The 22155-nt window shown below is 40.8% G+C and overlaps 3 protein-coding genes across 4 annotated transcripts; all 3 read left to right on the top strand.

Moving 5' to 3' along the window:
- On the top strand, positions 351–2798 carry LOC8084066 (pyruvate, phosphate dikinase regulatory protein, chloroplastic). The gene is made up of 3 exons (XM_002460757.2): positions 351–943; positions 1800–2439; positions 2514–2798. Exons 1-3 carry the CDS (start codon positions 398–400, stop codon positions 2615–2617), a joined length of 1290 nt encoding a protein of 429 aa, XP_002460802.1. The 5' UTR covers positions 351–397; the 3' UTR covers positions 2618–2798.
- Positions 3295–6141, top strand: LOC110432938 (pyruvate, phosphate dikinase regulatory protein, chloroplastic-like). The gene is made up of 3 exons (XM_021454220.1): positions 3295–4099; positions 4949–5585; positions 5666–6141. Exons 1-3 carry the CDS (start codon positions 3581–3583, stop codon positions 5767–5769), a joined length of 1260 nt encoding a protein of 419 aa, XP_021309895.1. The 5' UTR covers positions 3295–3580; the 3' UTR covers positions 5770–6141.
- On the top strand, positions 17957–22148 carry LOC8080149 (pyruvate, phosphate dikinase regulatory protein, chloroplastic). Of its 2 annotated transcripts, XM_021453302.1 has the most exons (4): positions 17957–18733; positions 19538–20177; positions 20263–20359; positions 21525–22148. In XM_021453302.1, exons 1-4 carry the CDS (start codon positions 17972–17974, stop codon positions 21565–21567), a joined length of 1542 nt encoding a protein of 513 aa, XP_021308977.1. In that variant the 5' UTR covers positions 17957–17971; the 3' UTR covers positions 21568–22148. The 2 variants fall into 2 exon arrangements, with proteins under 2 accessions (XP_021308977.1, XP_002460803.2); XM_002460758.2 differs by lacking the exon at positions 21525–22148 and having other exon boundaries at positions 20263–20548.

Below are 22155 nucleotides of genomic sequence, written 5' to 3' on the forward strand. Positions count from 1 at the left end.
TTGGATCTAGATCGAACGGCCAAAACGGTGACTCATGGCGAAAAAAAATCACAGTTTTCTCAAAAAAAAATCACAGCCCACAAACTTTCGCAGTGTCGCTGGCAAAGCAGAAGCCCAACTAGGCCCAGACGAGCGCAAGATTCAGCCCGATCAGGCACGTAGCTTCGCCCCGCCACGGGTGGAAACGAAACCAACGCCAAACCGTTTAAGCACTCCCGTCCGTCGTCCACCCACGCGGGCGAACAGTGAAAGGCATCTTCGTCGTCTTCTTCGTATCGTATCGGGACCGCTGGGCTCGCCGCCGCCCTCAGCCTCAGCTTTCTAGATAACGGAACCAAGGTCCCCAGCCTCTGCAGCTTTTTGATAACGGTACCAAGGCCCACCAGCCTCTCTGCATATGTACTTGTACACGGCCTCTGCTAGCTCGATGATTGGGAGCGCCAAGCCGCTCGCATGGGCGCCGCTGCAGGCCCGCCCGCCGTCGACCGCCGGTCGCCGCCTCGCCCCCTCGTTCTGCGCCCCTGACACCGCCCCAGCTCTCCAGTCTCAGTCCGACGACGGCGCGCCGCCACCACGCCCGGATGAGACCGCCACGTCCCCCGCGCTGCTCAGGAGCTCGCAGCTCAGCCGCTGGTCCAGGTCACGGGGGCTGCGGTCGGGCCGCCGTGTGGGGCTGGACCGCGCGGCGCTCTCCTCGGCCTCGGCGCCGCCGGTGACCAAGCCGTCGCGGCCCGAGGACGCTGCGGTGGCGGTGGAGGATGGCGAGGACGACGACGACGACGTGTGCGAGGCCGAGAGGGACGATGCGGCCGGGAAGGCCATCTACATAGTGTCCGACGGGACCGGGTGGACCGCGGAGCACTCGGTGAACGCCGCGCTCGGACAGTTCGAGAACTGCATCGCCGACCGTGGCTGCGCTGTCAACACTCACCTCATCCCCTTGGTAAATATCTCGCCATGCCTTCATATACTTTTTATTTATTTTTTGCTGGAAGTACGTTCATGGTGTGCTAAACTGCTGACAGAGCGAGTAGTTATCATGGAAGATGTCCTGTTTTGTCATCTAACTATCGAATTAGCCAATTAGGCAGGGTTCCCTACTTCCCTGCAATTTTTGGACTGTACCTGTAAATTTCTATGATGCCGCAAGTGTAACTGAATAATTTGAATGTGAAATGCTAATTTGGAGAAATGAAATTGAGGAAGAGCCAGATTGCTAGCTTTACGGATGGAATTTAACAACCTGCTCTGTAGTAATATGTGCGCTAGTATGATCTTTTTTCAGGTTGATTATAGTACGACTCCTATCAATTTACTGTGCTATGCTACAGCTTCTCAGTTCGAAGGATAATTTTTTTTTGTAATACTGAAATTTTATGTTTTGCACACTTTCTTTGAGTGAAGATAAATTCACAATCTCCAAGGGTATGCATATGGATCATGTACTGGGGATGACGGTAGAGGCAGAAGTTTTGTGCAAATTCATAACTGCAAGGTTGCTTCATACGTGTCTATTTATTTTGTTCGTCAAAATTTTGTCTCGGTCTTGTAGGTACATTAAGAATTGTTTGCGCAGTATCAGGTAGTTGGGATACTAGTTATCAACGTATAATATGTAATTTATCGCCATGACTATTTTTTTTCTTGTATGTTTATGTTGATCATATTGTTGGAGAGAAAGCAGATGTTTGTCATATTTTCTCTCAGGAAAATCCTGACTAGATGCAAGTTGTCCACTTTTCTACCTGCTTTGGCTTGAAAAATGATAGCTGCACATCACTTCTCATAATGTTCTGTAGATCGACAGCATGGATCAACTTCTTGACGTAATAAAGCAAGCAGCAAAGGAAGGGGCACTGGTTCTATATACCCTTGCTGATCCTTCAATGGCAGAGGCAGCTAAGAAGGCCTGTGATTTCTGGGGTGTTCCATCCACTGATGTTCTTCGGCCTACAGTTGAAGCCATTGCTTCTCATATTGGTGTTGCTCCATCTGGAATTCCACGAAGCTCTCCTAGTCGAAAGGGTCAGCTAACAGAGGATTACTTTCAACGGATTGATGCTATTGATTTTACCATCAAACAGGATGATGGGGCTCAGCCACAAAACCTCAAACGTGCAGACATTGTACTTGCCGGTGTTTCACGTACAGGGAAGACACCATTGTCAATGTATCTAGCTCAAAAGGGATACAAGGTAGCGAATGTGCCAATTGTGATGGGAGTGAAACTTCCAAAGTCCCTTTTTGAGATTAACCAGGACAAGATTTTTGGATTGACAATAAACCCAGTGGTTCTTCAAGCAATTAGAAAGACTAGGGCCAAAGCTCTAGGTTTTGCTGACGGGTATCAGAGCAATTATGCTGAAATGGAACACGTGAGGCAGGACCTGGCCCATGCAAATCAAATTTTTGCTGAAAATCCAAGGTGGCCAGTCATTGGTAAGTCAAGTTAGTTATATTCATGAAACCTTTTTCTTTGTTTAAAAACATGCTTTGATACTGTTTTCATGCAGCGGTCACTGGAAAAGCTATAGAGGAAACAGCTGCTATCATTGTGAGGATTCTCCAGGACAGGAAAGAGAAGTGCTCCATGCCACGCATATCAAAACGGTACTAGCATTTTGTTCTATCCCTTCTACTACACCTTGTAACGTGTGCATGTTTTGATAAGCTCCTGTAAAGCACCATGTATTTTTGTTGGACCACCTTCTGGGTGGCGTTTGTATCTTAAAGATAACTTGACGTTTAGCGCAGTAGAAACGAATGTATATTGCATTTACGACCTTCTGTCGGCCTCACTTTATTTGGTCATTAGAGAAATTCTATGCCAGGTAAAATAGTAGGGTGAAATGCCTTTGTGCAAAGAAAATCAGAGTAATATCTCCTGCAGGAATCTCAACCCCATGACCACAAAACTTTTAGTTGTCTGGGTGGCAGGGACAAATCATCACATGTGAACCTGAATATTCTAACTTTCCTCATGCTTGGATGCTCACATTTGTTTTTTCAAGTACTCGCCCATAGTATTGTTTGATTTTTTTTGGTTAAAAAATACGCACTTTTGAATTAGATAGGCTAACCTTTCCCGAAAGGAGTTCAAAATGTATTCGTACCCAATCTAAAGATCAGATGCCTTCAGTTTTTTTTTTTTTTTGTTGATTTTCTTTTGCTGTTTTTTTATCAAGTCCTGTTTCTGTTTTTAGTGTTCATTTAGCTTGATAGATCTTGCTCTTTGGTCCCGATGCCTTTACAACGACCGGATAATGTGAAATGTTGTTTTCTACTCTTTCTATATTTTTTCTGGTTACTGTTCTAAGTGAGCATCTTGTGGATGTGGTTGAAAGTACCAGGATGAACTTTTTTTTTTTGATAAGAGGATGAACTTCTGGTTGTATGTATGCTTGGGTTCCTCGAAACATTGTTGTTGTTAGTGCCACAGTGCATAGAGTTCCTCAAAACGCCACCGCTGTCCGCTCGAAGGGAAAGCAATGCAAAATCGTTTGCTCTGTGACGAACAGTGAAAGGCATTCTTCTCGAGACCGACCGCTGGACTCAACGCCGCCCTCAGCCTAGCTCCACAATGATTGGGAGCGCCAAGCCGCTCGCGGTCGCGGCGCCGTTGCAGCCGCCGTCCCCCGCCGGTCGCCGCCTCGCCCCATTGTTCTGCGCCCCTGACTCCTCTCCAGCTCTCACCCGCGCCGTCGAGAGCCCAGGCCAATCTCAGTCTGACGGCGCCCCACCACCACGCCCGGATGAGGTCGCCTCGTCCCTCACGCGGCGAGCGAGCCCGCAGCTCAGTCGGTGGTCCCGCTTGCGAACGCTGCGGTCGAACCGCCGGCCTGGGCTGGACCGTGGGGTGCTCTCCTCGGCCTCGTCCTCGGCCTCGGCGCCGCCGGTGACCAAGACGTCGCGGCCCGAGGACGGTGCGGTGGCGGTGGAGGATGGAGAGGACGACGACGTGCCTGGTGGGAAGTCCATCTACATAGTGTCGGATGGGACCGGGTGGACCGCGGAGCACTCGGTGAACGCCGCGCTCGGACAGTTCGAGCACTGCTTCGTCGACCGCGGCTGTGCTGTCAACACCCACCTCTTCTCCATGGTAAATATCTCGCCATGCCTTCATATACTTCTTTTTCCTTTTTTGGCTAGAAGTACGTTCATGCTGTGCTAACTGCTGACAGAGTGAGTAGCTATCATGGAAGATGTTCAGTTTTGTCATCTAATACCGAGCTACCCATTAGGGGGCCTGCAATTTTTGGACAGTAGCTGTAAATATGGATGACGCCACAAGTGTAACTGGATAATTGAACATGAAATGCTAATTTAGAGAAATAAAACTGAGGAAGAGCTAGATCTTCGAGGACAAATCATTGACTGCTAGCTTTACGGATGGAATTTAACGCCCTGCTCTGTACTGATATGTGCACAAGTTTGATCTATTTTCAGGTTGATTATAGTACAACTACTATCAATTACTGTGCTATGCTACAGGTTCTCAATTTGAAGATAATTTATTTGTAATACAGAAATTTTATATTTTGGACGCTTTCTTTGAGTGAAGATAAATTCACAATCTCCAAGCGTATGCATATGGATCATGTACTGGGGTAGATGGTAGAGGCAGAAGTTTTGTGCAAAATTTATTTTATTGGTTTTTGTCTGGGTCTTGTACGCACGTTAATAATTGTTTGTGCAGAGGCAACTATATGTATCAGGCAGTTGGGTTGTTGGGATACTAGTTATCAACGTATATGTTAGTTTTTTTTGTCTGTTTGTGTTGATCATATTGTTGGAGAAAAGCAGATGTTTGTCATATTCAGAAAATCCCGACTTGGTGCTAGTTATCCACGTTTCTACCTGCGTTGGCTTGAAAAATGTTAGCTGCACATCACTTTTTAGTAATAGGCTGCATCTTTTGTAAGTAACAGCTTTTGATAATGATCTGTAGATTAACGACATGGATCGAATTCTTGAGGTAATAAAGCAAGCAGCAAAGGAAGGGGCACTGGTTCTATATACCCTTGCTGATCCTTCAATGGCTGAGTCAGCTAAGAAGGCCTGCGATTTCTGGGGTGTTCCATCCACTGATGTCCTCCGGCCTACTGTTGAAGCCATTGCTTCTCATATGGGTGTTGCTCCATCTGGAATTCCACGAAGCTCTCCTAGTCGACCGTGTCAGCTAACAGAGGATTACTTTCGACGGATTGATGCCATCGATTTTACCATCAAACAAGATGATGGGGCACAGCCAGAGAACCTCAACCGTGCAGACATTGTACTTGCCGGCGTTTCACGTACAGGGAAGACACCATTGTCGATATATCTAGCCCAAAAGGGATACAAGGTAGCAAATGTCCCAATTGTGATGGGAGTGAATCTTCCAAAGACTCTTTTTGAGATCAGCCAAGACAAGGTTTTTGGATTGACAATAAACCCAGTGGTTCTTCAAGCAATTAGAAAGACTAGGGCCAAAGCTCTAGGTTTTGCTGATGGGCAGAGCAATTATGCTGAAATGGATCATGTGAGGCAGGAACTGCTCCATGCAAATCAAATTTTTGCTCAAAATCCAATGTGGCCAGTCATTGGTAAGTCTAGTTGTATTCATGAAACCTTTTGTTTGTTATTTCTTTATTTAAAAACATGCTTTGATACTGTTTTCATGCAGCGGTCACTGGGAAAGCTATAGAGGAAACAGCTGCTGTCGTTGTGAGGATTTACCTTGACAGGAAACAGAAGTACTCCATGCCACGCATATCAAAACGGTACTAGCATTGTGTTCTATCCCTTCTATTACACCTTGTAATGTGTGCGTGTTGATAAGCTCTGTGTCAAGCACCATAGCCTTTATGTTTTTTTTTGTTAGACCACCTTCTAGGTGGCGCAGCAGAAACAAATGTATATTGTATTTACGACCTTCTATTGGCCTCATTGTATTTGGTCATTAGAGAATTTCTATGTCAGGTAAAATAGTAGGTGAAGCCTTTGTGCAAATCACCAGAAAATTAGAGTAATTATCTCCTGCAGGAAACTCAACCCCATGATCACAAACCTTCTAGTTGTCTGGCTGGCAGGGACAAATCATTACATGTGGACATGAACATTCTAACTTTCCTCCTGAACAAGGATTTTTCAAGGCGCTCAGATGCTCACCTTTGTTTTTTCAAGTGTTCGCCCATAGTATTGTTTGATTTTCTTTGGGTTAAAATATACGCACTTTTCAATTAGATTGGCTAATTTTTCCTGAAAGGAGTTCAAAATGCGTTTGTACCCAACCTGAAGATCAGATGCCTTCAGTTTTTTTTGGCTGATTTTTCTTTTGTTGTTTCTTTACCAAGTCCTGTTTCAGTTATCCTGTTAGTGTTCATTTAGCTTGATAGATCTTGCTCTTTGGTCCCGATGCCATTAAAATGACCGCATAATGTTGAATGATGTTTTCTACTGTTTCAATTTTTCCTGGTTGCTGTGCGAACTTAGCATCTTGTGGATGTGGTTAAAAGTACCAGGGCGAACTTCTGGTAGTATGTGTGCTTGGATTTATTATCTGATGGACCAGGAACAACACCCTGAAGTGAGATACAGACATCCTCACTCTGAAAGTCTGATTGAGATGAAACTGTAGCGGACTCAAGAGCTGACATAAGGATCTTTGGAATGGTCTTAAGATAATCTTTACTACTTGATATGTGTTTCCATTTGATATAACTACATAGAAATAGGCTATACTCGCAACGACTGAGTGAAAACGAGTTACCTGAAAGATACAAGGCTCAACGCCGGACCAACTGGTCTAGCGGGCTCATAAACGGTCGTTTGACATGAAACTTTTAGCATTAAACTGAGTAACTTAAGAAATCCGTTTGTGTTGTTGCAGGGTGGCTCCAGCTCTAGTAACACTTATATCGAGTATCACAAGGTCTTTGCTACGGAGCGTAAAGCTATTAAATTTGGCAAATTTTATCTAAAACTAGCTGGCTAGATTAGAGTAAGTACAATAATGATCTTATAGCTAAGTAGACGTTGACGTAGATGAAAGAAGAGAGGAGAGCTTAACTCTAATCCAAACAATAAGCTGGGCTCGATGCCTATGTAACGGTGGGTCCAAATATCAAGTAAATATGAGGAGGATTAGGAAAGAGAAGGTAAGATTCGTGTGAAACTAACAATAAAAAAGTTTCTTATGAATGATCTTGACTCTTACGACTTGGCTAACAGCTAAAATAATGTTGGACTTTGCCACAGTGCATAGAGGGTCTCAGATCATCCCTTGTGATTCACATCATTCTTTACTTGTCCACTGCAAAAATAATGGAGTTTTCCTAGTGTTTTAAACGGTAATAAGAACACTACACCAGCCTAGCATATGAGAATCCTCACTAGAATATATTTAATAGAGAAAAGCTCGTACTACATGTTGAATACTAACATTAGGAAAAATTCACGTCACTAGAATAGGCTGCAGATTCTGGTCATTGTTCATTGAGGTTAGATTTAGCGAAGATATATATGTACCAGTGTTGAATAAATGGCATCCAAGCAAAGACTTGGATATCGCTGTTAAGATACGTATCGCAATTTGTTTGGTTGTGCTTTTAGCATCGTGGGGGAATAAAAATCCAGTATTATTTGTTACCTTGTTAAGTGACATGTATCCCCTTTCTGAGAAAATTCCAAAAAAAACAAAAGAGAGAGGGAGAATAAAAGAAGAAACAAAGATGTCTACCATCACAAACTTCTCCATCAAAAATCCCCAGCCGGGTCGATTTCTTCGCTGCCGTAGTGTCGTTCTTCCACGCTGGCCTTTCAGATTCACGAAGCGCTACTCCTTTCTTTTTATATATATGCTGGACCACGGTATTCTTCTCAACATTTGCAGGTTTGAAAATTCTTAGGTCAAGCTTTCACCTAGAAACTTTTTGTCTCATCACATCAAATATTTAGACACATATATGAAACATTAAATATAGATTTAAAAAATAACTAATTATACAGATTGTATGTATTTTACGAAATAAAATTTTTAAAACTGATTTATCCATGATTAAATATTAATTACTATAGTTACAAATATATTACACTATCCAAAAAATTTTCTTTTCAACAAGACCTCGCGGGAAATGCCCCCTTCGCTCTCAACGGCCGGCGTTTCACCGGGCATTCTGCCGCCACCACTACTGTAGTCCGCCGATAGAATGAAGTAGAGGAGGATCAGCGTTTCCACGCTGGACCTAGAAAAATCAGACAAATCTTTTAACCTTAATTTTTTTTAAAAAAATCTAAATTTAATATTATTATTTTTTATTTTTAAAACTAACCCATTTGACCATGTCTGCCATGGTGGACAACGATTTTCATGTGAAAAAACCTTGCCGTGCCATTCTTAAGGTGCAGAAGCACTATAGTGCCGCGTTATAGTGTGGCAAAACACAACTTTAAAATATATATTTTTTTCATATAATTTTGGATAAAAATAGTCGTTATATAAAAATTGTATCTCTAGATGAGATTTATAACTTCTAGCTTTGAGGCCTTGTTTAGTTCAAAAAAATTTTAAGATTTCCCATCACATCGAATCTTGCGGCACACGCATGGTGCATTAAATATACATAAAAACAAAAACTAATTGTATAGTTTATCTGTAAATCACGAGATAAATTTTTAAAGTCTAGTTACTCCATGATTAGACAATGTTTATCAAATAAAAATGAAAATACTATAATGTCGAAATCCAAAAAAATTTACGAACTGAACCAGTCCTGAGTTTTTTTTTTATTGGAGCGTGTCGACGTCAGGGTCGCGTACGCGCATCCGCTTCGCCGTGGGGCTTCCCCACGATACTCCAGCCCTCTCCTTCCACATCTACCTCGGTGATTTCCTCTCCCGCATCTTCCCCTCTGCTGGCCGTGTCATTGCCAACGCCGACACGGGCGTGCCCGCTATCGACTGTGACAACGCCGGCACGGAGCTCGTGGTGGCGCACGCTGAGGTGAGGCACCAACCACCTGCTCGTGGACGGCCACGGCCTGCCGGCGTTGCCCAACGCGTGGGCGGAGGCACGGAGATACTCTGCACCGTCGTGCACCGCAACTACGTGGAGTCCGCCACGACGTCGGGTGTGGTGGACACGCGCCACCTGCAGCTAGCAGCGCCACCATCTCCTCTGCGGCAATGACGGGGGCTGCTACAGTCCCGTCCATTCGGACCGAGACCACCGTCCGGCAGCTTCCCGCCTATTTTTCCCGCCTCTTGTATCACATGCAAATTTAATTAGCAGCTGGCAGAGGTAGCCTACGGTAGACAGAGGTAGCATGCATAAAGCTAAAGTTGTCATATCTAGCTGGCCCACCACAATCAATTCAGCCTTCAGCTCATGCACGTGATTTTTAACGAAACAAAAAAAAAAGTCATAACTACTAAACCAAATATTAAAACTAAATTTCGATTTGACCATCGAGTTCCTTACAATAAATCCTTCAAAACAAGATCTCACATGAATATATTTAGATAACTTTTTTTAACGAACATTTATTTTATAAAGATAGAACATTTTTATTTATTTATCAGAAATGATGTTCTATGTTCAAAAAAATAATGTTCTATCTTTGTAAGAAGAGTGTTCGTTCATAAAACTGGTATTATAATATACATAAAAATAAATATATAATAACATAAATAAAAATAATAAAATGTAGAGCAAAAACATAAGACAAAAAAATAAAACATGTTATAGAAAAAAATTAAAAGAATATCACATAGATGCTTTTTAAACATCCTAAAAATATGCTATAGAACACCACATGTATACTAAACGAACATTGTTAGAAATACCATAGAACATCATTTAATGCATTATAGAACATCACATATATATTATGTGAACACTAATAAAATACATCACAGAACAACATATGTGTAGTAAGTGAACATCACTAAATATATCATAGAACATTACTAAATAAAATATAGAACATCACATATATTATGTGAACATTACTAAATACATCATAGAAAATAAAATGTATATTAGGTGAACATCACTAGATATATCATAGAACATTACTAAATACAATAAGAACATCGCATATATATTAAGTGAACATCACTAGATATATCATAGAACATTACTAAATACAATATAGAACATCGCATATATATTACGTGAATATCACTAAATACATACCACAGTATTATATGTTTAGTATGTGAACATAAAAAACACCATAGAACATCTCGTTTATAATTATTAGTAAAGAAACAAAGAACATTACATGCACAACATGCGAGCATCAAAATAATAAGAAAATAAAAAAAATAAAAGAAACATAAAATATAAAAAGTTAAAAGAGTATTAAAAAACATAAAACAAAAAAATAGTGAAGCATGAAAATATAAAATAAATGAAAAGGAAAAACTATAGAAAACATTAAGTAAAAAGAGAACAAGAAAAAGAGAGAAAAAAGAATAAACATAAAAACAAAATTAAATGAAGTAAACAAAAAAAGAAATATGAAAACATAAAAAAAATCACATGAAACAAAAATAATAAATTGAAGCAAGGAAAAAAAATAATAAGAAAAGGAAAGGAAAGAAAATAAAAAGCAAAAGTAAAAAATAAAGATAAACAATTTAAAAAATGAAAAGAATAATAAAAACACATAAAACAAAAAAAAATAAAAAATAAATTAAGCACAAAAAGGAAATAAAAAGAAAAAATAAATGAAGCACAAAAAGAAAAGAAAAACCAAAAAAAGAAAATGGCACTTCGCCCATACGCCCAAAAACATAGGTTAGCCCATCGCCCGTGGACGGCGGTCGCGAGACGGCAACAACAGTTTGTGGAGACACAAGGGCTAAATATAGTATAAATAAAGAATAATAATAATAAATTGAATGAAATAAATACAAAAAATAATATCGATCCACGCGCTTGTATGTAGATTTTTTAGTTTTTCTCTATATGTAACTAATATCAGTCTACTAAAAGGATTGAACAACTACTACCCAACATGATCATCCAGAGGCATTTGTTGTGCTTCCACCGCATGCATACCGCAAAAAACGATCCAATAAATACCTTCATAACTAACGCTATATTAATGTGTTGGTAAATAAAACAAAAAAATAATAATGAAGAAAAGAAATAGAAAGTAATAAGAAAATAAAATAAAATAAATAAATTGAAGCAGAAAAAGGAATAGAAAAATAAATAAAGAAAATAAAAAAGTAAAAAATAAAGATAAAATAAACATAGTAAAATAAAAATAAGATAAACAAAAAAAGTAAAAGTAAAATCAAATTGAAGCTATAAAAAGAAAATAAGAAAAAAAAAGAACAGAAACAAAAAAATAAAGAAAATAAAAATACCAAGAAAAAAGGAAAAGAAACATAAAGAAAAAGAAAAAAAGAAAACTAGACAACAGCGAATGAGAGGGAAAAAATAATAAAGAAAAAGAAAAGAAGATAAAATAAGGAAAAAAGAAAAAATAGGAAACAAAAAGGAAAACATACGCACCTGGATGAAAACCGTCGCCCGTACATGCGAGTAGCAGCTGCTCGCGTCCACACGCGGGAACATCGCGCGGGAATCATCGGACCGAGACTCCCGTCCGAACGTTCGGACGGGAAGAATCCCGGGCAATGACAGTGTCCAGATTCTGCAACAATGACAAGCGTCATCCCAGATTATGCAGACATCCGCCATTGCTTACTGATTCGTGGATGTCTTGCGAACACAGATATTGCCACGGGTTTTTTGTTACCTGAAAAGCATGTTGTTGCCTGGACACTAGTGTCATCGCCGGATAGGGAATGCATAGACATACCCAAAATGCCATCCTGCTATATTCTAGGACTCCTTGCTCGCCGCGGATTCGTGAGGCGCTGGCCAGGAGCCCGTCGGCCGCGGGCGTGCCACCGTGATGGCCTGGCTGTGGGGGGCTGGAGGTGGAGCGGGCGCGCGGACGCAGCGAGGCGAGGCGAGGCGTCCGTGGCCCGTGGGTGGGCTCGCGGCCTCGGACTAACGGAGGAGGCGAGAACTTGACGTCCGTATGTATTCGTGTAGACATACTTGTGTGACAGACCCTTATACGCAGCAAGTGTAGAAAATAACATGAATAAGACATAAATAAAATTATAATGGTAAAACTTTGAATAGATAAGCGTTTTTCTAAACTCAAAGAATTGTAAATTTAAGCATCTTACTTATAGAGGAGGGAGGAGGAAGCGACGGTAGGGCGCAGATCTGAGCCGTTGGCTCTAGATCAAACGGTCAAAACGGTGATCATGAAAACAAAAATAACCAAATCACGGTCTACAAGCTGTCGCTAGGAAAGCCCAAGTAGGCCAAGACGAGCGCAACATCCAGCCCAATGAAGCACTTGTCACCGTTTTCCCTCGCGGCCCGCGAGCACCGATTTTCCTTTTCCCTTCACGTGCCGTTTCCGTGACCACTGACCACACTCACAGAGTTTTTACTCTGCACCGCGTGGCTGCATCGCAAAAAGAGAAGAGGAGAACCTCAAAGCACAAAACACTACTGTACTGGTACTTCAGTATTAATATTGCGTTTGCTATTGCTTCAGAAAGTCAGAAGTCAGGAGCAGCGGGCGGGTTCTGTTTACTTCCACCCAAAAACTCAAAATTTTTCAAGATTTTCTGTCACATCGAATCTTTAAACGCATGCATTTAGTATTAAATATAGATGAAAAACAAAAACTAATTACACGGTTTGGTCGGAATTAACGAGACGAATCTTTTGAGCCTAGTTAGTCCATAGTTAAACAATAATTACCACAAACAAACAAAAATGCTACAGTGTCGCGAAATTTTTTTCTTTCGTCAACTAAAAAGGCCGACGCAACGAGCTGTATGCCTCTGCATACTGTACATCCGGAATTGGAGCGCGTGCCATAACGATAAGGTACGATTCCGTATGTGAGTAGGCAACCAATCTAGGCGTTTAATTCCAAAAAATTTGCAAATTTTTTTAGATTTTCCGTCATATCGAATCTTTAGACGTATGCATGGAGTATTAAATATAGATAAAAATAAAAACTAATTACACAGTTTGGTCGTAATTGACGAGACGAATCTTTTGAGCCTAGTTAGTCTATAATTTAACAATATTTGTCAAATATAAACGAAAGTGCTACTATTCCTATTTTGTAAAAAATTTTGGAAGTAAACAAGACCCTATTATATCTGAAGGAGAAATCCGAAATGGCCAGGAAGACCAAAATTATCCGAGGTTATCGTCAGTGCCCCGCTCGTCCCTTCCACTCGATATCCGATATTCCGGACGAAAAAGATGTTGGTTATTGTAAGGGTCTAAATGGTTTAGTCACTTTTAGCAATTTCAGAGTTGCAAAAAAGGACTAAAGCCATTTTAGTCATATTTAGTCAGTATATGGCAACAAAGTGACCAAAAGTAACTAAATATAACTAAATTTAGGAGCTACTAGATGAACCAACTGCTTCCTAAAGCTCTGTAACTGAAAGGAAAACAGATACATGTTATGACGGGGAGCCCAAAAGGAAAAGATGACGTGCGAATGCTGGAAGGCCCGAAGTCTAATCACGGCACAGGCAATAATAGTGCGAGACAATGGCGATAGGGAAGACGGCGGAGCAAGAAAATGGTGGGGCGAGAAGCACTGGCGGAACCAGGGGGTGGCAAGCAGGGGCCGTGGCCACCCCAACACTGTAGAAAAAAATCAATACCCTTGAAGATTTTCAATTTATAGCACATCAAACCGCCAATTCATTTGTTTTTTTATCATAGTATTATGACTTTTTATCATGAATACAAACTACATATATAAAAATATCAAAATATTGTTGAAAATATACTTATATTTATATTTATCATGTTTAAAAATGTTATTATATTTATTCGGCTCTCTTTAATCTAAATTGTTGGTAAGACGGCGGCGCGACCTTCTTAGCATGGTGCAGTCAGCTCCTTCCTCGATTTGCCCCAACCTGGTTGCGCAGATTCCGTGAGACGACGGCAACACGAGATGCTACGGTAGACAGATAGCGGAGTAGAGTTGTAGGAGCGGTCAATAAGAGGTGGAGTCACGTTCGTGGTACGGTGGAGTCGTAGCTCTTACCGAAATTTTGTAAAATTTTTCATATTTCTCGTCACATAGAATTTTATGAAATATTTATTGAGTATTAAATATAAATTAAAAAATAATTAATTATATAATTTTTCTGTAATTTGCGAGATAAATCTTCTGAGACTGGTTAGTCCATAATTAGACATTATTTGTCAAATACAAACAAAATTTCTACGGTGTTCATTTTGCAAAAAGAATTTACAACTAAAACGAGGCCTTGGTGGTTGGCAAGGCGAAATCTACGGTTGGAGCCGCCGCAACTGAATTCATATAAATTTAGTCAAAATTTAAACCGTTTGATTTCTAAAAAAGCGATAACTACAATATTTTATGGACAGAGAAAGCAGATAGATTGAAAAATTTGGTTTCCAGCAACTCTTTATCTTAACTCCTGACCTCTCGGCACTTGAAAAATCAACCTAGTCATGAGGACAAATATGCATGCATATCTGTTGCCCAATTTGAAGGTGGAAGTACACGAAGAAGAATAAAGAGTAGAATATGGTTCCTGAATCCTGACGTAGATATACAAGAGACAAAGAAAAAAATAAAAATGATTAACATGGTTTGTATATTTATCATATAAAATTGTCTTGTATATTTTACAACCGTGATTTTTGAAGCTGTTGGAGCAACCTAAGAAATATGCTCCTAACTTTTCTAGGCACTTGAAAAACACATTGATTTACCAATTGCTTTTTTTAGAATATTGGAGATTCTCTTACGAGAGAAGAAAAAAGATAATAGAAAAAATAAATATAGGGGTATTTTGGATATTTCACCCTTTTAACGAGGGTCTTGTTTACTTGCAAAAAATTTATAAAATGTGAATAGCAGCTCTTTCGTTTGTATTTGACAAATATTGTCCAATTATAGACTAAGTAGGCTCAAAAGATTTGTCTCGCAAATTACATGCAAACTGTGTAATTAGTTATCTTTTTTAGGCTCTGTTTAGTTCCCCACCCAAAAAAATTTCATGCATCCCATCGAATCTTTGGACACATGCATGAAACATTAAATGTAGATAAAAAAATAAACTAATTACACAGTTTGGTCGAAAATCGCGAGATGAATCTTTTAAACCTAGTTAATCCATGATTAGCCTTAAGTGCACAGTAACCCACATGTGCTAATGACAGATTAATTATGCTTAATAGATTTGTCTTGCAGTTTCTAGACGAGCTATGTAATTTGTTTTTTATTAGTTTCTAAAAACCTCTCCCGACATCCTTCCGACACATCTGATGTGACACCAAAAAATTTTTCATCTCCAATCTAAACAAGGCATTATCTATATTTAATACTTCATATATATGTCGTAAGATTTGATGTGACGGAGAATCTGAAAAATTTTACAAAATTTTTTGGAACTAAACAAGGCCGAGGAGTTGCTTTACTAAAAGTTTTACCTCAACAGTATAAGGCCACAGAAAATTGTTTCATCGGAGAAGCTATAACTTAAGCGGTTTAGCTGAAGTTAGAGCTCTACTAAACACGCCTTAAGACTGCACTGCAAACAGGGTATTCGCCCCAGCAGGTCATCACCAGTTCACCACCCATGGTTTGTCGTCGTGCGTCAGCACTAATGCTGATTTGGGAATTGTTTACAGTTTTCATTATAAAGTCATTTTAGCTTTTTATTATTTTCTGAAAATGAACCAAATGAACTTAAACTTATAAAATGCATAATAATAAATCACACAAGTACATAAAAAGGTAAACCGAATTTTGTTAAGTTTCTATAAAGTAGATCTACAGGTGAAAAAGATCATGAACCGAGGCTTATATTTTCTATGTAATTACATTTGTAGATTTCTTAATATGATTGTTTAAACCTGGTATATCTGTTATAAGAAAAATAACTACAACTTCTTCTGGAATATAAGAGATTTTTCTATTCTCTATATTTTAAAAAATGACTTGATATTTATAAGTTTTTTTATATAATTTCTATGAAATTTCTAATATAGAACTAGAAAGGTTGTGATTTTTTACCGTCTTCGTTCTAAAATAAACGCGATCTTCGAGAAATCAAGCTCTTTTAGATTCAACTAGTTATACTAAAAATAATATTGACATTTATATTTTTAAATAAGTTTATTATTAAAATTACATTTTATAAGTAATATAATAATGTTTAATATATATATATATATATACTTAATTTTTTTTTAAAAAAATGAGGTTTCCATAGGATGTTTTGGGAGTTTTTTTTTGAAAAGGAAAACATGTTTCCTTATATTAAACAGCTCCTGGCAACTCGCCAGAAACCATTGATAATACAAAGTTCGGTGCTTGGTCCAGCCACAAACTAGACTCACCGGCATCTAAGGGCACTCACAATGCAAGACTCTATCACAGAGTCCAAGACAATTAATTACATATTATTTATGGTATTTTACTGATGTGGCAGCATATTTATTGAAGAAAAAGGTAGAAAAAATAAGACTCCAAGTCTTATTTAGACTCCAAGTCCACATTGTTCGAGGTAATAAATAACTTTAGACTCTATGATAAAGTCTGCATTGTGAGTGCCCTAAGGCAGCTCCATAAGAGGCTAATACATCAGCAATTGAATTACAATCTCTGGAGCACTTAGAAATTTTACAACAAAGAAAATCAAAATTCATTCTAGTCTTAATCTCTCTGAAGATCATCCCCAATTCAGAACGATCATAGCTAGTAGATGTCAAGGCCGAAGCCAAAATTTGAGCGTCAGTTTCCAGAAGCACATTCTGCATGTCAAGAGAAGAAGCAAGTTGTAGCCTCTTTAGACATGCTAGACTTTCAGCATGAAGGGCATTTGATACGTGATGTAAAGATCCAGCCTTGGCAGCCATGAATTCACCTTTATATCTTGAATGATACATCCCCAGCCTCCCTTTTTAGTGTCCTGCATAAATGTGCCATCACAATTTATCTTGTAGATGTTTTCTGGTGGTGGCTGCCATTTTTGTTTTTGGAATGAAGGCCTGGGAGGTGGGGGAGGTGAGAAAAGCTTCAGCTTCTCCATATTGACAAAGTGATATGTAATAGAGTTGCAGATTTCTTCAGTGGATCTTCGACTTCTCCCTTGATCTAATTTATTACGATCATCCCACCAGCACCACAGCAGTATGACTACTTTCAATTTTATTTCTTCCTTGAGAGCTAGGATGCCATCCATTACTTCTGTAGCTGACATACAACCTGCCAATGTTAATCTCACATCTTCCATATTCATACTTCTCCAGCCGGGAGTTGGGACTTTTTTTTTTTTTTGTGAGCAACAGCCGGAGCTTCATTTATTCATCATGAACATGGTTACAATCATTGTTTGCAATATCCTGTAGAGCCGGTGGTGGTACAAGCCACTCCTCCACCGGTCTATCACGAGACACCAATTTAGCACATTCATGAGCTAGCAAATTACAAGTTTTACTAGAAAACACAGAAACAAATTCCGCAAAACTCCGGCTTAGATCATTGATTTGTTGAAGCAGTGGCCCAACCTCAGAGTTATGACGTGAGGGATGCTTCCATAGATTCACGAGTACCTGACAGTCGGTCTCCAAAATAAGTCGATGTACCCCCCTGTCAATGGCGAACTGAACGCCATCACGGCATGCCACCGCCTCTGTAGCCAAGGCGGTAAGACAGTGGTCATACCAACGCGCCTTCCCTCCGCACGGTCGCCGGGAGTTGGGACTTGGGACTGCTCCAGGCGGCCACTTCATTTGAACGCTACGACTCGAATATGCATGTAACCAATGTAGAACAGGAATGCTAAAGGACAAAAATCCGCACGCAGATTTCCCCACGGGCCACGGATGCCGAGACGGATTGGTGGTCCATGGTCCAATCCCGTCGGCGTGATGGCGTTGGTGTCCCATGTTTCGCGCGGCCACCTGACCAAACCGCCCCCGCGGCCGCGGCCTATAATAAATATCAGCGCTGTCTTGAAAGCAACGCGAAATCGTTTCCTCTGTAACCACTGCCATCCGTCGTCGTCCTCGTCCACACACGCCACGCGGGTGAACAGTGACCGCTGGACTCGCCACCGCCCTCAGCTTAGCTCAATGATTGGGAGCGCCAAGCCGCTCGCGGCGCCGCTGCAGCCGCCGTCCCCCACCGCTCGCTGCCTCGCCCCCTCGTCCTGCGCCCCTGACTCCCCCCCACCTCTCACCCGCGCCGTCAAGAGCCCAGCTGCCCAGTCTCAGTCTCAGTCTCAGTCTGACGCCGCCCCGGCCCCGCCACCACCACGCCCGGCTGAGGCCGCCGCCTCGTCCCACGTGCTGCGCGCGAGCCCGCAGCTCAGCCGGTGGTCCCGGGCGCGGGCGCTGCGGTCGGGCCGCCGGCCGGGGTCGGAGTCGTCGGACCGCGCCAAGCTGTCCTCGGCCTCGGTGCTGCCGGCGACCAAGTCGCCGCGGCCCGAGGACGCTGCGGTGGCGGTGGAGGATGGCGGGGACGACGACGTGTGCGTGGCCGAGAGGGACGCCGCGCCCGGGAAGGCCATCTACATCGTGTCGGACGGGACCGGGTGGACCGCGGAGCACGCGGTGAACGCCGCGCTCGGACAGTTCGAGCACTGCTTCGTCGACCGCGGCTGCGCTGTCAACACCCACCTCATCTCCATGGTAAATATGCCTCCGTATACTTTCTTTTTTCTGGAAGTACGTTCATGGTGTGGTACACTGCTAACTGCTGCTAACTGATGACAGAGTGAGTAGTTATCATGGGAGATGTCCTGTTTTGTCATCTAACTATCGAATTAGCCAATTAGGAGCCCTGAAATTTTTGGACTGTAGATGTAGATTTTGATGATGCCACAGGTGTAACTGAATAATTTAGGCCTTGTTTAGTTCATCCCAAAATCCAAAAAATTTTCAAGATTCCCCGTCACATCGAATCTTGCGGGAGATTACACAGTTTGTCTGTAATTTGTGAGACGAATCTTTTGAGCATAGTTAGTCCTTGGTTGGACAATAATTGTGAAATACAAACGAAAGTGCTACAGTGTCAAAATCTAAAAAGTTTTTGGATCTAAACAAGACCTTAATGTGAAGTCTCAGAAAAAAAGAATAATTTAATGTGAAATGCTAATTTGGAGAAATGAAACTGACGAAAAGTCGGATCTTGGAGGACAAATCAATGACTGCTAGTTTTATGGATGGAATTTAACACCCTGGGAATATCACCCTCCTCTGTAGTGGTATGTGCACAAGTGATCTATTTTCAGGTTGATTATAGCACAACTACTATCAATTACTGTGCTATACTACAACTTGTCAGTTTGAATGATAATTTATTTGTATACAGAAATTTTATTAGCTGCACATCACTTTTCTATCTGCGCTGGCTTGAAAAATGTTAGGTGCACATCACTTTTTAGTAATAGGCTGCATCTTTTGTAAGTAACAACTTCTGATAATGTTCTGTAGATTAACGACATGGATCGAATTCTTGAGGTAATAAAGCAAGCAGCAAAGGAAGGGGCACTGGTTCTATATACCCTTGCTGATCCTTCAATGGCTGAATCAGCTAAGAAGGCCTGCGATTTCTGGGGTGTTCCGTCCACTGATGTTCTTCGGCCTACAATTGAAGCCATTGCTTCTCATATTGGTGTTGCTCCATCTGGAATTCCACGAAGCTCTCCTAGTCGACAGGGTAAACTAACAGAGGACTACTTTCGACGGATTGATGCTATTGATTTTACCATCAAACAAGATGATGGGGCTCTGCCACAGAACCTCAACCGTGCAGACATTGTACTTGCTGGTGTTTCACGTACAGGGAAGACACCATTGTCAATATATCTAGCTCAAAAGGGATACAAGGTAGCAAATGTCCCAATTGTGATGGGAGTGAATCTTCCAAAGACCCTTTTTGAGATCAGCCAAGACAAGATTTTTGGATTGACAGTAAACCCGGTGGTTCTTCAAGCAATTAGAAAGACTAGGGCCAAAGCTCTAGGTTTTGGTGATGGGTATCAGAGCCATTATGCCGAAATGGAACATGTGAGGCAGGAACTGCTCCATGCAAATCAAATTTTTGCTCAAAACCCAACGTGGCCAGTCATTGGTAAGTCAAGTTAGCTGTATTCATGAAACCTTTTGTTTGTTGTTTCTTTGTTTAAAAACATGCTTTCGTACGGTTTTTCATGCAGGGATCACTGGAAAAGCTATAGAGGAAACAGCTGCTGTCATTGTGAGGATTTACCATGACAGGAAACAGAAGTGCTCCATGCCACGCATATCAAAACGGTACTAGTATTGTGTTCTATCCCTTCTACTACACCTTGTATTGTGTGCATGTTTTGATAAGCTCCGTGTCAAGCACCACAGCCTTTTTTTTTATTTTTTTGTTGGACCACCTTCTTGGTGGCGTTTGTATCTTAAAGATAACTTGAAGTTTTGCACAGCAGAAACAAATGTATATTGCGTTTATGACCCTCTATGGCCTCACTTTATTTGGTCATTATAGAATTTCAATGTCAGGTAAAATAGTAGGGTGAACTGCCTTTGTGCAAATTACCTGAAAATCAGAGTAATATACCTCCTGCAGGAAACTCAACCCCATGATCACAAACCTTCTAGTTGTCTAGGTGGCAGGGACAAATCATTACATTTGGACCTGAATATTCTAACTTTCCTCGGGAACAAGGATTTTGCAAGGCAGTATGTTTTTTCAAGTATTTGCCCATAGTATTGTTTGATTTTTTTTTTGGGGTAAAAAAGTACACACTGTTAAATTAGATAGGCTGACCTTTCCCGAAACTCCGAAAGGAGTTCAAAATGTGTTCATACCCAACCTGAAGATCAGATGCCTTAAGTTTTTTTTTTTGTTGATTTTTCTTTTGTTGTTACTTTATCTTAAGTCCTGTTCCTGTTGGTGTTCATTTAGCTTGATAGATCTTGCTCTTTGGTCCCTATGCCTTTACAGTGACTGCTACTCTTTCTATTTTTTTCTGGTTGCTGTCCGAACTAAGCATTTTGTGGATGTGGTTGAAAGTACCAGGATGAACATCTGGTAGTATGTGTGCTTGGGTTTATCTGATGGACCAGAAACGCCCTTAAGTGAGATACAGACATTTAGACACTGACAGTCTGGTTGAGATGAAACTGTAGCAGATTCAATGATCTTAAGATAATCATTACTACTCGATATTTGTTTTGATTTGACAAACTACATAGAAACAGCCTATACTGCCCCCTCCCCCTAAAAAAAGAAAGAAAAAAAGAAAAGAAAGAAACAGGCTATGCTTGCAACTAAATGAAAACGAGTTTTAGACCTGAAAAATACAAGATATGGCAACTGTTGGTGTCGATCAACCACACCTCTTAGAAAACAATGTTAATAATAGACGGTTAACATGAAATGTTTAGCATTAGACTGAGTAACTTAAGAAATCTGTTTGTGTTGTTGCAGGGTGGCTCCAGTCCTAGTCTACAATTTTATGTCAGTTGGTTAACACTCATGCCGAGTATTACAAGGTCTTTGCTACGGAGTTTTAAGTCTATATACTCCGCTTCGGTGAAGTGATTTCAAATGCCGTAAACCTATTCAATTCGGCAATTTTTATCGAAGTCTATCTGGCCAGATTAGAATAAGTACAATAATAGTCTTATAGCCAAGCAAATGCTCATCTAGAGGAGAGAAGAGAGGAGACAAGAGAGGAGAGTTTGACTCTTATGCAAGCAACACGCTAGGCAAGCGAGACTAGGAAGTGGTGGGCCGTCGACCGCCCAAACATTACGTGAATGTGAGAAGGATTAGAAAATAGAAAGTAGGACATGGGTAAAAGTAAGAGAAAAAAAATCCTTATAGCGAAATAAGAGACTACTATTGTAAGTTTGGTTTTTACAACTTAGCTCTACTACTTGAATTGCTCTTAGTGCCATAGTGCATAGAGGGTCCCAAATTATCTTGCATCACCCCTTGTGATTCGCATCATTCTCTGTTCATTGAGGTTAGGTTCAGCAAAGATCTGTATATGTACCACTGTTGAATAAACGGCATCCGAGCAAAGACAATTGGCTATCGCTCTTGAGATATGTAC

This window comes from Sorghum bicolor, chromosome 2 (assembly GCF_000003195.3).
Source record: "Sorghum bicolor cultivar BTx623 chromosome 2, Sorghum_bicolor_NCBIv3, whole genome shotgun sequence".
Classification (NCBI taxonomy): Eukaryota; Viridiplantae; Streptophyta; class Magnoliopsida; order Poales; family Poaceae; genus Sorghum; species Sorghum bicolor.

Excerpts from the sequence above, each read along its gene's own strand:
- LOC8084066 (XM_002460757.2), top strand. The coding sequence starts at position 398 with ATGTACTTGTACACGGCCTCTGCTAGCTCGATGATTGGGAGCGCCAAG. Across the intron at positions 944-1,799 it reads ACACTCACCTCATCCCCTTG|ATCGACAGCATGGATCAACT; the intron begins GTAAATATCTCG and ends AATGTTCTGTAG. Across the intron at positions 2,440-2,513 it reads TCCAAGGTGGCCAGTCATTG|CGGTCACTGGAAAAGCTATA; the intron begins GTAAGTCAAGTT and ends GTTTTCATGCAG.
- LOC110432938 (XM_021454220.1), top strand. The coding sequence starts at position 3,581 with ATGATTGGGAGCGCCAAGCCGCTCGCGGTCGCGGCGCCGTTGCAGCCG. Across the intron at positions 4,100-4,948 it reads ACACCCACCTCTTCTCCATG|ATTAACGACATGGATCGAAT; the intron begins GTAAATATCTCG and ends AATGATCTGTAG. Across the intron at positions 5,586-5,665 it reads TCCAATGTGGCCAGTCATTG|CGGTCACTGGGAAAGCTATA; the intron begins GTAAGTCTAGTT and ends GTTTTCATGCAG.
- LOC8080149 (XM_021453302.1), top strand. The coding sequence starts at position 17,972 with ATGGCGTTGGTGTCCCATGTTTCGCGCGGCCACCTGACCAAACCGCCC. Across the intron at positions 18,734-19,537 it reads ACACCCACCTCATCTCCATG|ATTAACGACATGGATCGAAT; the intron begins GTAAATATGCCT and ends AATGTTCTGTAG. Across the intron at positions 20,360-21,524 it reads ATGCCACGCATATCAAAACG|GGTGGCTCCAGTCCTAGTCT; the intron begins GTACTAGTATTG and ends GTGTTGTTGCAG.